Source organism: Megascapheus bottae, chromosome 25, assembly GCF_031878675.1.
Source record: "Megascapheus bottae isolate mThoBot1 chromosome 25, mThoBot2.hap1, whole genome shotgun sequence".
In the NCBI taxonomy this organism is placed as follows: domain Eukaryota; kingdom Metazoa; phylum Chordata; class Mammalia; order Rodentia; family Geomyidae; genus Megascapheus; species Megascapheus bottae.
The window spans coordinates 20,667,456-20,679,883 of record NC_143533.1 but is presented as its reverse complement, the minus strand read 5'-3'; the positions used below and the strand labels follow the sequence as shown (position 1 = coordinate 20,679,883).

Here is a 12,428-nt window from a genome sequence, read left to right as displayed (position 1 = left end):
TGGTGGTTCACTTTCCTGCCGAGGCTGGCTTCAAATCTTGATCCTTGGCTCACAATCTCCCGAGTACCTAGGATTATAGGCAAGAGCTGCTAGCACTCCACTCTTGGATTATTTTTCTTTCTAGATTTCCATAGAGTTTTACAGAATTAAGTGATGAGTTATTGACCAAGACGACTAATAACTTCTGAATGTATGTATTCATTTCTAGCAAGTCTCAATGAAAATTTAAGTATGAATTCAAGCTCCAGTTCCAGCATAAAAAACAAGAGAGAAAGCCAGGCAATGGTGGCTCATGCTTTTGGACCTGAGAAAATCAGCTTACTATGAGAAAAGGTTTGTTTTGGCTTATTCTTTTAGAAGAGCTGAAATAATCAACTTACAAAGATTGATTTTGGCTCACAATTTGGAAGTTTCAGTCCAAGGTTACCTGGACCTGGGCAACACAACAGGGATGGAATTGGTAGTTAGGCAAAGCCACTCATCCATGGCTAAAAGAAAAGAAAACAAGGAAGATCCACACATCTTCTTTAAGGGCACACTAGGCAAGCACTCTACCACTAGGCCAAACTCTCAGCCCTAACAAATGGACCTTTTGAGGAATACTCAAGATCCAAACCAGCTGAGCATGGTGGCTCACCCCTGTAATCCTAACTACTCAGGAAGCCGAGATCTGAGGATCACAGTTCAAAACCAGCCCTGGCATTAAAGTCAGTGAGACGCTTATCTCCAATTAACCACCAGAAAACCAGAAATGGTGTTGTGGCTCAAAGAGTAGGGTGGTAGCTTTGAGCTAAAGAGTTCAGGGACAATGCCCAGGCCAAGAGTTCAAGTCCCACAACCTCCAAAAAAAATTTTTTTTTTTGCCAGTCCTGGGCTTGAGCTCAGGGTCTGAGCACTGCCCTTGGACTTTCTCAAGGCTAGAGCTCTACCACTTGAGCCTCAGCACCGTTCTGGCTTTTTTTGCTATGTATGTGGTACAGAGGAATTGAATCCAGGTCATCGTGCATGCTAGGCAAGCACTCTACCACTAAGTCACATTCCTAGCCTTTTCTTTTCTTTCTTTTTTTTTTTGGTTGTTCGTGGGGCTTAGACACTGGGCCTGGGCACTGTCCCTGAGCTCTTCAGCTCAAGGCTACCGCCCTACCCCTGGATCCACAGGGCCATTTCCAGTTGTCTAGTGGTTAATTAGAGATGAGGTCTCAAGGACTTTAGTGCCCAGGCTGATTGGCTTTGAACAGAGATCCTCAGATCTTAGCCTCCTGAGTAGTTAGGATTTCAGGTGTGAGCCACTTCGCCCAGCTTCCCAGCCCCTTTTTAAAATAAATTTAATTTTATTGTCAGGGTGATGTACAGCGGGGTTACAATTACATAGGTAAGGTAGTGAGTACATTTCATTGATGGACATTGTTAGCCCCTTCAGAGCCCTTTTTTTTTTCTTTTTGCCTTTCTTTCTTCCTTTTTTTTTTTTTTTTTTGTCATAGGACTCCCTGAGCTCTTCACCTCAAGGCTGCCACCCTACCCTTGAGCCAAGCCTCAATTCCTGTTTTCTAGAGGTTAACTGGAGTTAAGAGCCTTAGGTCCTTTTGTGCCCTGGCTGGCGTTGAGCCTTGATTCTCAGATCTCAGCCTTCTGTATAGCTAGGATTACAGGTGCGAGCCACTGCACCAGCTTTTTTTTTTTTTCTGGTCCTGGGGCTTGAACTCAGGGCCTAGGAAAACTGTCCTCGGACAATTTTGCTCAAGGGTAGCACTCTGGGCCTGAGTACTGTCCTTGGGCTTTCTCAAGGCTAGAGCTCTACCACTTGAGTCACAGCATCTCTTCCAGCTTTTTTCTATATATGTGTACCGAGGAATAGAATGAAACCAGGGGAATGGAATGAAACCAGGGGAATGGAATGAAACCCGGGTCTTCGTGTATGCTAGGTAAACACTGTAGCAGCAGGCTAAACTCCCGGCCCTCAAGGCCTTATTCTTAAGCCATGTTCTAAGAATGTGTTAAAGTGGAGAGAATGTGCTGTTTGGGAAAGTCAAACAGAAGTCCAGAGAAACTGTGCCAAATAGGCAGGCCACCACAAAGACAAAGCAAGTACTTTATGGTTTATTGAGTAAAATGCCTGTACAAGCCTGTTCCTCATGATGATGAATACTGATGTCTGTTAGGAAATTGTGTAGAACTGCCACAAGATGTTTGAATTCTGTAACAACAAAAATTCAGCTGTTCCAAGAGGTTTCTTTTCATTTTCATTAAAGAACTTATTAACATTGATTTTTACATCAAAGTTTCTTTTCTTTTTTTCTTTTGCCAGTCCTGGGCCTTGAGCTCAGGGCCTGAGCACTGTCCTTGGACTTTCTCAAGGCTAGAGCTCTACCACTTGAGCCTCAGCACCACCTCTGGCCTTTTTTTGTTCTATGTTTATGTGGTACTGAGGAATTGAACCTGGGTCTTTGTGCATGCTAGGCAAGAACTCAACCACTAGGCCAAACTCCCAGCCTTTTTTTTTTTTTTTGACAGTCCTGGGGCTTAAACTCAGGGCCTGAGCTCTGTCTTGGACTTTCTCAAGGCTAGCACTCTGCCACTTGAGCACAGCACCACTTCCAGCTTTTTTCTATGTGTGTGGTACCAAGGAATCGAACCTAGGTCTTCGGGCATGCTAGGCCAGCACTGTACCACTAGGCCAAACTCCCAGCATCATCCAAGAGATTTTTTTTTTTAAAGTAAACTTTTCTCATTTGAGTCATTACTAAACCACACTCCGGGCATCATAACGGACCTTTTGCTGGATGTTGAGGTCTCAAAACCAACATGGAACACAGTGGGCTACCTGCAGCCTCATCGTTGTCATTCTGGTAGCATACCCTTGGGGCTCACCTCAGACTTAGATTTACAGTATGATTTTGGTATTGACGCTGAGAACCTGCATTCACTACCACTGCCCACATTCCCCAAGCCCATTTTTCGGTAGCGAGCTGCTGCTGGCGGCCACCTTTATGGGCTAGCTTTCTGGCAACCCACTCTGAGTGCTGCTGACAGGGGCAAACAACACGCGGGAGAGGGAGGCGGTGCATGGGCTGCCCAGCGCGCCCTCCGACCCCAGCCACCGGGCAAAGCAAGCCTGGCTCCTCCCGGCCAGCCCCGCCCCTCGCTGTCCGGGAAGAGGAGGCCCCGCCCCATCGCGCCAGCCCCGCCCACAGCTGTCAAGATCCAAGGCGGCCCCACCCCTGGCCCTCCAGGCGCGTGCCCCAGGGCAAGCGATCCTTTAAGTCCAGGCCCCGCCTCTGCCCCATATCCTGGACCCTTGGCCCCTGCGGCCACCGACCAGAGCCACCATCAGTCCAGCAGACAACAGCCTCCACTGCAGCCTGCATTACTGAGCGAGAGAGAAAGAGAGAGAGAGAGAGAGAGAGAGAAAGCGACATGGCGGCAGCAGCTAAAGCCGAAAACCTCTCGCTGGTGGTGCACGGACCTGGGGACCTTCGTCTGGTAAAAGGGGAAGGAAGAAGGGTGGGAAGCACACTGGACCCTGCCTCACTTCCCTCCGCCACCGGCGGCGGTCTGGGCTCCCCAGCTCCAGCACAGCCCAGGCTGGAGCTGCCAGGGCTCAGCACCCTGCAGCCCAGATCTGCTCTGATTACTGCGATGGTGGGGGTGGGGTGGCAGTTTGTGGTTATCGTTGAAGGAACCACCTTGTCTTGTGTCTTCGAATCTCAGTCCTGTGCCTGGCACGTGGCCTGCACCCAGAGCTGCTGAAAATATGTGGAACCCTTCCTCTTTGCCAGCTCAAACTCAGTCGAGACCCTTGTTAACTATTAAAAAAAGAGAGGAGGGGGGAGATATACAAGGAATCTAGCTTAGATCTGCCCAAAACTTCTCTGGGCAGGCAGGGCAGTACAGAACGTGAAATAAAAAGACTAATTTAAAAACAGTGAAAATAGCATTTAATCTCCTTTATTTGGGCCTGTTTAAGGAAAAAAAAAACAAAAACAAAAAACCCGGGCCGGGAGTTTGGCCTAGTGGTTAAAGTGCTTGCCTAGCACGCACAAAGACCCAGGTTCAATTCCTCAGTACCACATACATAGAAAAAAGCCAGAAGTGGTGCTGAGGCTCAAGTGGTAGAGCTCTAGCCTTGAGAAAGTCCAAGGACAGTGCTCAGGCCCTGAGCTCAAGCCCAGGACTGGAAAAAACAAAACAAAAACTCAACAAAAAAAAACAACTTTCAAGACTGACTACTGCCATTGTGAGAGTAACTAACATTTAGTGCTCAGAAAATGCTAGCTTTAGGGCCCAGGAGTTTGGCCTAGTGGTAGAGTGCTTGCCTAGTTAGTATGCACCAAGACTCAGGTTGGATTCCTCAGTACCACATACATAGAAAGAGCCAGAAGTGGTGCTGTGGCTCAAGTGGTAGAGCTCTAGCCTTGAGAACGCTCAACTACAGTGCTTGGCCCTGAGTTCAAGCCCTGGGACTGGCCAAAAAAAAATGCTAGCCATGAATGAGCATGTAGCCTACCTTGCATGTACCTTAGTCCACACGTAGTTTCGGCACTCATCTTTTTTTTTGGGGGGGGGGGTTATGGAGCTTGTACTCTGGTCCTGGGCACTGTCCTGAGCATTTCAGCTCAAGGCTATCCCCCTACCTCTGAGCCACAGCCCCACTTCCCATTTTCTAGTGATTAATTGGAGATAAGACTCTTGTTCTTTAGTGCCCCCAGCTAGCTTTGAACCTTGATCCTCAGATCTCAGTCTCCTGAATAGCAAGAATTACATGAGCCACCATGCCCAGCTCCTAAAGGAACATTCTGTATACATCTGGCTGACACCTTGACTTTGACTATGGGAACTAAAGTTCTAAGAACTGCTGAATCCTTCCTGTGATCATGTGAGAATTCTTTTGGCAAAGTCCAGTTCAAATGAGGCTGGAGTGGAACTCAGTGAGGCCAGTACCAGCCATCACTGATGCTCCCATCTTCTCCTTCAAAGAATACAAAGGAAGCTCTAATTTGGGGAGCCTCTGTACTGTCTAATGTCTACAACACCAGTTCCCGGCTGTTTTAAGATTCAGTGGTTGGGGTCTAGGAATATGGCTTAGTGGTAGAGTGCCTGTCTACTAGCCTTGGGTTCAGTATTTCTGAGTACCACATAAGCTGAAAAAGCCAGGAGTTTGGCCTAGTGGTAGAATGCTTGCCTAGCATACATGAAGACCCGGGTTGGATTCCTCGGTACCACATACATAGAAAATCTGGAAGTGGTACTGAGTCTCAAGTGGTAGAGCTCTAGCCTTGAGAAAGTCCAAGGACAGTGCTCAAACCCTGAGCTCAAGCCCAACACTGACTTCTTCTGTTTATGTGCTATTGAGGAACTGAACCCAAACATTCTACCACTGAGCCACATTCCCAGTGTATTTTCACTTTTTTTTTTTTTTTTGTCAGTCATGGGGCTTGAACTCTAGGCCTGGGCACTGTCCCTGTGCACTTTCAGCCCAAGGCCACCACCCTATCTCTTGAGCCATAATACCACTTCCTGTTTTCTAGTAGTTAATTGGAGTGTCAAGGTCTTTAGTGTCTGGGCTAGCTTTGAACCAAGAGCCCCAGATCTCAGCATCCTGAGTAGTCAGGATTATAGGCGTGAGCTACCATGCCTGGCCTATTTTTACCTTTTGTAATATGAATCACCAAACTTAAGCATAAAGATTCTTCCTAGCTAGGTGAGGACTTGAGGCTGTGGGCTCTTTTTTTTTGGTGGAGCAGAATAAAGGACCACAGTTAAAAATGGTCCTTGCCAGGCCCAGAGTTTGGCCTAGCGATAGAGTGCTTGCCTAGCATGCATGAAGATCTGTGTTTGATTCCTCAGGTTCGATTCCTTCGTGCCACATACACAGAAAAAGCTAGAAATGCTGTGACTCAAGTGGTAGAGCTCTAGTCTTGAGAAAGCCCAAGGACAGTACTCAGGCCCTGAGTTTAAGCCCCAGGACTGGTAAACAAACCAACAAAAATGGTCCCTGTCTTAGGAACTCCGAGTAGGAGAGTTGCCTGGGGTGATCCTCATTCCCCAAATCCATCACCTGGTCCAGAAAATATAATAACTACCTGCCAGAAGCAAGGAATGTATTTAAAAAGGCAGAAGCAATATCTTCTTTGCTTATAGGGTTTCTGAATGTCAAGGATAAATATCTTTAAGACTGGCTGCATTCCTTATCTCAAAGATAAATATCAGTTTTAAGGCCTAATTACATTCTTTCCTAAAAGATGCCTAATCATAAAGGTCACATACTTAAAGGTCAGACTTAGAGATCCTGAACCTAAGTAATAAAAGTGTAACACATGGGGCCCAGAGCGTGGCCTAGTGGTAGAGTGCTTTCCTAGCAGGCCTGAAGCCCTGGGTTTGATCCCTCAGTACCATATACACAGAAAAAAATAGAGTGGCACAGTGGCTCAAGTGGGAGAGAGTGCTAGCCTTGAGCAAAAAGTGTCCAAGGACAGTGTTCAAGCCCTGAGTTCAAGCCCCAGGACTGGCAAAAAAAAAAAAAAAAAAAAAAAAGTGAGGGACCAGGAGTTTGGCCTAGTGGTAGAGTGCTTGCCTAGCATGCATGAAGACCTGGGTTCGATTCCTCGGTACCACATACATAGGAAAAAAAAAAGCCAGAAGTGGTGCTGAGGCTCAAGTGGTAGAGATCTAGCCTTGGGAAAGTCTAAGGACAGTGCTCAGGCCCTGAGCTCAAGCCCAGGACTGGCAAAAAAAATAAAAATAAAAAATAAATAAAAAGTGAAACACCAAGAGCAAAGATACACACTCATCTTTAAGTCAAACATTGCCTTTCTCTTATATAATATATACATATATGTCATATATGTGATAGACATGTGATATATGTATCAGGGCTTCGTGCATGCTAGGCAAGCACTCTACCACTAGGCCATGCTCCACGCTTTCTTCTGTTTTAGATGCAGAAGATCTGGGACTTGGAAGGGAGCAAGTAGAAGTGGTGGCCAAGCTGATGCAGACAGCCCATCAGTAATCAGGGTCAGCTCACTGGAGTCAACCTGGAGGCCTCGAGTGGTGTTTAACCTTAAGCTTCTGCTCAATTTTCTGGCTTAGCAATTTTTATTTGGCTTCAATTTCCTCATGCTGAGAAGAGGGATAGCCAGACAGAGTAGCTCATGCCTGTAATCCAAGCTACTCAGGCTGAGATCTGAGGATCACAGTTCAAAGCCAGGCAGGGCATGAAAGTCCATGAGAAAGAAGAGGGATAATGTTAGCACTCATTTTGTTGGATGTGTGAGGATTTGATGGCATTGTGCTGGGCACATTGTGTGAATGTTGTGTATTAAGTGTGGAGTTAGGCAGGAGATCAGAGCCCATATTTTAAACCATTAGCATATACAAAGAAATGGATGAAGAAGAACTTCAAAAACAGAAATCCTTAGCCAGGGAAACTCATATTCAACTGCAAGCAGTTTATGGCTCTTTGGTCAATCTTGAGAATTCCAGAAGACATTAATAAGCAGCTGGATTCAAAGGAGAAGCTTACAGAAGTACTAGCCTTGAGAAAGCCCCAGGACAGTGCCCAGGCCATGAGTTCAAGCCCCAGCATTGGCAAAAAAAAGGTTAACCTGTGTTTATATTTATATTCTTTCATTTGATTTAGGAAGGAATTTTCATACTTTATTAATGTTGAAAAGTAGTCCAGGGGCTATCCTGCCTGAGCTTAGTTGGGAGAGTGGGGGCAGGAGATAGGGAAGTGCAAAGGAGAGGAGGAGTCACTTTCCCAGTCTGGCAGCCACTGGGAAGGGTCTTGCTGGAGGTGTTGCCTGAGCACCACTCCCTAGAACAAAGGTCAACCCAACCTCAATGTCTCTCTTTCTCTCCCTCTATCTGCCTCTGTCTCTCTCTCCTCTCTCTGTGTCTCCCTGTGTCTCTGTCTGTCTGTCTGTCTGTCTCTGTCGGTTGTGGGCTTAAATTCTGGGATTGGGCACTGTCCCTGACCTCTTCAGCTCAAGGCTACCACTCTACCACTTTGAGACACTGTGCCATTTCTGGTTTTCTGGTGGTTAATTGGAGATGAAGAGTCTCATAGACTTTCATGCCCGGGTGCTGGCTTTGAATTGCATTCCTCAGATCTCAGCCTCCTGAATAGCTAGGATTACAGGTGTATGTCTCTTAAACACCTAAATGCCAGCAACCAAACCTAAGTTTCTTCAAGTTCCCATAGCAGTTAGGTCTTGTGTGGTATCTTGCAGGAGAGGAGAATTGGCCTCTGGGGGGAACAAGAGCAGGGTATTTCCCATGGTTGGAATTAGAACAAGAGTGACGCAAAGCAGTCATGAAGGGGCAACTGGAGATGGTAAACATTTGCAATTTAGGAAGATTGTTATCTGCAGAACAAAGCCTGGACTAGTGACAGCCTGGGCAGGGAGCCAGTTTAGCAGACTATGGGAGTGCATCCAACCGCCTACTTTGAACTCCTAGTGTGCCATACCCACAGCTAGAACAAATCCTCTGAAGTAATGGCCAGTTGGGGGACCTTTGGCTTTTCTTTCTACCCTCAACATCTTTCAATTACTCACATATGCAGGGCAGCCCGGGCAGGGTCACAGGGGACATGACAGGCAGAAACAAATGGCAAAGATGTCTGTTGAAAATCTAGGGCCAAGCCACTGTATTCTTTACACACTGTCATGCCTACTGCCCTTCCATCTAAGGGGTTGGCTTTATCTTTTTTTGGGGGGGGCAGGGAGGGGTGGCTCACTAGGCTTGGACTCTGAGCCTAGCTCTGTTTCTGAGCTCTTGAGCTCAAGGCTACTGCTCTACCCTTAAGCCAAACCCCATTTCCCATTTTCTTTTGTCCCATTTCCTTTTGTGCCCAGGCTGGCTTTGAACCTTGATCCTCAGATCTCAGCCTTCTGAGTAGCTAGCATTACAGGCGTGAGCCACCACATCTGGCTATATTTTTAAATTATAGCTGAAAGCTGCAGCCTCTTTGACTCCTAGACACTTATCTGTTCCCATCTTTAAACTGACCACAGGAGATCCAGTGGCTTACTAAGTGAATACTTTCATTCTTTCTCATATTTTGGTGGCTTTATCTTTTGCTGACAGAACAAGCCTCAAAATCATTGCTGGAGTCTAACTTTCTTCCAAATCCTCAGCCTTTTAAAAAAGAATAGTTAGCTGGGCCAGGAGTGTGGCTTAGTGGTAGAGTGCTTGCCTAGCATGCATGAAGCCCTGGGTTCAATTCCTTGGTACCACATACACAGAAAAAGCTACAAGTGGTACTGTGGCTCAAGTGGTAGAGCATTAGCCTTGAGGAAAACACAAGGGCAGTGCCCAGGCCCTGAGTTCAAGCCACAGGACTGGCAAAACAAAAACAAAAAAACAATGGGAATATAACTTTTTCCAAAAACAATTTTAACAACTCTGTTGCAGTTGCCCAGAACTGGTTCAACCATTGTATGATGTGATTGTGGAAACAACTTTGCCTGTCTTCCTTGCTTTTCTTTTCTTTTTTTTTTTTTTTGCCTGCCCTAGGGCTTGAACTCAGGACCCAGGCACTGTCTCCGAGCTTCTTTTGCTCAAGGCTAGCCCTCTACCACTAAGACATATTCCCAGCCTATCATGTTTACTTCTTTTGTCATAAAAGAAACTTATTTTCCAAGTCAGCATTCCCTTTTGTTATCTTCCTGGTTATACTGAGGAGGAAATTGAGTACACACTGAGGTTATCTAACTGCCCAAGGTACACAGTGGGTTGGAGAAAGAGCCCAGTTTGCACTTGGACAGGCCATTCCAGAGTCTGACCTCCACATGGTCATGCTCCGGTCAGTTGCAGGAGGGGAAAAAGCATCTTCCTGTTTTTAAGTGTTATATACCCAGAAGACAGGTAGGACAGGTTGTCGGAGGGGTAGTGGGGAGGCTAGGGCGGTGGGGGGTATGAACTCAGGAAAGAGAACCAATGAAGACATATTTAGGAAATATATATCCTGGGGCTAGGAGTATAGCCAAGTGGTACAGTGTGTACCTAGCATCCACAAGCCCTGAGTTCCATTCCTCAGTACCACATACACAGAAAAAAAACAGGAAGTAGTGCTGTGGCTCAAGTGGTAGAGCATTAGACTTGAGAAAAAAAAAAGTTCAAGGATAGTGCCCAGGCCCTGAGTCTGGCTGATTTTAGAACATATAGGACAAGATAATATAAAGGATGAAAGATACCTGAAGCCAGGTGTTGTGGCTCACACTACTCAGGAGGCTGAGATCTGAAGGTTATGGTTCAAAATCAGCTTGGGCAAAAAAGTCCCTGTGAGACTCCTACCTCCAATGAATCACCAGAAAATTAGCAGTGGTACTGTGGCTCTAAGTGGTACAGCCCTAGCCTTGAGAGTGTCTAGGCTCTCAGTTCAAGCCTCATAACCGACAAAAAAAAAAAAAATGCTTGCATGTGTCAGATCCCAATACCTTTGAGAATGAAGAATGAGGATGTAGGAAAGCAAATAAAAGTCTGATATCTCAGAATAGCTAAATCTGTATGTGTTGCTTGGGTGTGTAGTATTGCTGGTAAATAAGCATTCTACACTCAGCTACCTCTCCAGCCCTAAGTGGCTGAAAAATAAGAAAGGATAAAGAAAAACATGCCACCACTGAAATCTGAGATAGAAAAAGAGATTAAGTAAACTGGATTATAGCTAACATACTACAGAAGCAAAATAAGAGCAAGGGGTTTTACTGACTAGGCTTTGATTGTTTTGTGAAAAACAATGTGGGCTTCACAGAGTGCTTAGAATAATGTTTACAATCTTAAAATTTACAGTCTTTTCTTTTTTCTTATTTTACTTTATGTTTAGTGGTTGTGAGGCTTAGGGCTTGAACTCAGGGCCTGGGTACTGACCCTGAGTTCTTTGCTCAATGCTAGCACTCTACCACTTTGAGTCACACTTCCACTTCTGGTTTTCTGGTGGTTAATTACAAATGAGTCTCCTGTCCAGACTGACTTTGAACCACAATCCTTAGATCTCAGCTTCCTAAGTAGATAGGATTACAGGTATGAATACCCAATACCCAGCAATCTTTATTATTAATGCTTTTTAAAAAAAATTTAAATTTTTTTGCCAGTCCTGGGGCTTGAACTCGAGGCCTGAGGACTGTTCTTGGGCTTTCTCAAGGCTAGATCTCTACCACTTTAGTCACAGCGCCACTTCTAGAAACAAGGAATCAAACCCAGGTGCATGCTAGGCGAGCACTCTACCAGTAGGCCGAACTCCAGGCCCTATTGTTGTTTTTTGTTTTTGTTTTTTAATACCATGCCCACTGTTGAGGACTGATGATAGCATGGTCTGATGCTTGATATGGCATCTCTCCTGCAAAAAAGGGGAAGCAGGAGATAAACCTGAGTTGTAAGAGTGATTTGAATTGGCAAGAGAAAGAAAGAAAAAGTAACATTGCTATCTATGCAAGGAGAGGTATTTGTAGTTCTTCAGGATGTTCCTTTACTAAGGAAAACAGTCAAGCTGCAACATAGCACCCTCTAGTGTTTCAGAGAATCACTGCAGCTGTGCCTTACAGTCTAAGAACAAAGCAAGCATTGTCAATACTGTATATTCCTCTGGTTCTTATGCTATCACAGAGCTAATAAAAGAAGAACTTAGGTTTGGCCACTCAGCAGCTTTCTCCTGTCACCAGGACCTTATCTTGGCCAAATGGAAATGGAAAAAAAGCTTAGTGGGCAAAATCTGCTCTATTTGTTATCAACACCAGAGACCAGATTGCTTTCTGAACCTGTGAAGTAATGTGTGTTGACAAGGACTCCTAAAACTCCATGTAAGAGATGTCAAAACTGATGTCTTCTGGTAGAACAATAAAGTAGAAGCACAGATACTTTCCCAGCTGTCTAGAGATCACACATAGCCTTCATTCACCTTCCAGAAACTCCCTGAATCCTTTCTCTGTTAGAATTTGTGGGTACAAACAAACTGGCATCTAAGAACATGTTTCTCCAGGACGGAAGAACCTGGTAAGGAAAGCAATGTGGAGACCTAGCAGCCCAAATATCCCTTCTGTCTGATTCTCATCTAGAGACTTTTTCTTGGTCCTGGGCAATTTGCACTAATGAGTTGGATGAAGCTGTTTCTGGACCTGAAGCTCTCTAGGTTTGAGCTCTGGCTTGTAGATCAGTTGATAGTTCCCAGGCAGGCCTAGCTTCAGAACTTGATCCCACCGTGAGGCATGTGACAAGTGTGGCTCTATGTATGCACTGTATATTGTGCAGGACTTGGTTTGGGTCAGTTCTGTTCATCAGTAGTGAAAAGCTAAACAGATTTTCCAGCAATATTGTCTGAGAGTTGTGTTCATTCTAGGAAGAAATACTTAAATGAAACTGAATTTAGGAGGGGGTGGGTGGGGAATGTGGCTGAGTGGAAGCATGCTGGCTAGCATGCCTTCAGGCAT

General features: G+C 45.5%; 1 protein-coding gene across 2 annotated transcripts in view; it reads left to right on the top strand.

The window, feature by feature from the left end:
* The first annotated feature begins 3,327 nt into the window (after window positions 1-3,327).
* Window positions 3,328-12,428, top strand: part of Sord (sorbitol dehydrogenase) — a 29,840-nt gene continuing 20,739 nt past the window's right edge. The window contains exon 1 of one of the 2 annotated variants that reach the window (XM_090318439.1): window positions 3,328-3,480. In XM_090318439.1, coding sequence (XP_090174565.1) covers window positions 3,415-3,480 — 66 coding nt within the window. In that variant the 5' untranslated portion in view covers window positions 3,328-3,414. The remainder of the gene's footprint in view (window positions 3,481-12,428) is intronic. The other variant, XM_090318440.1, reaches the window with a different exon arrangement.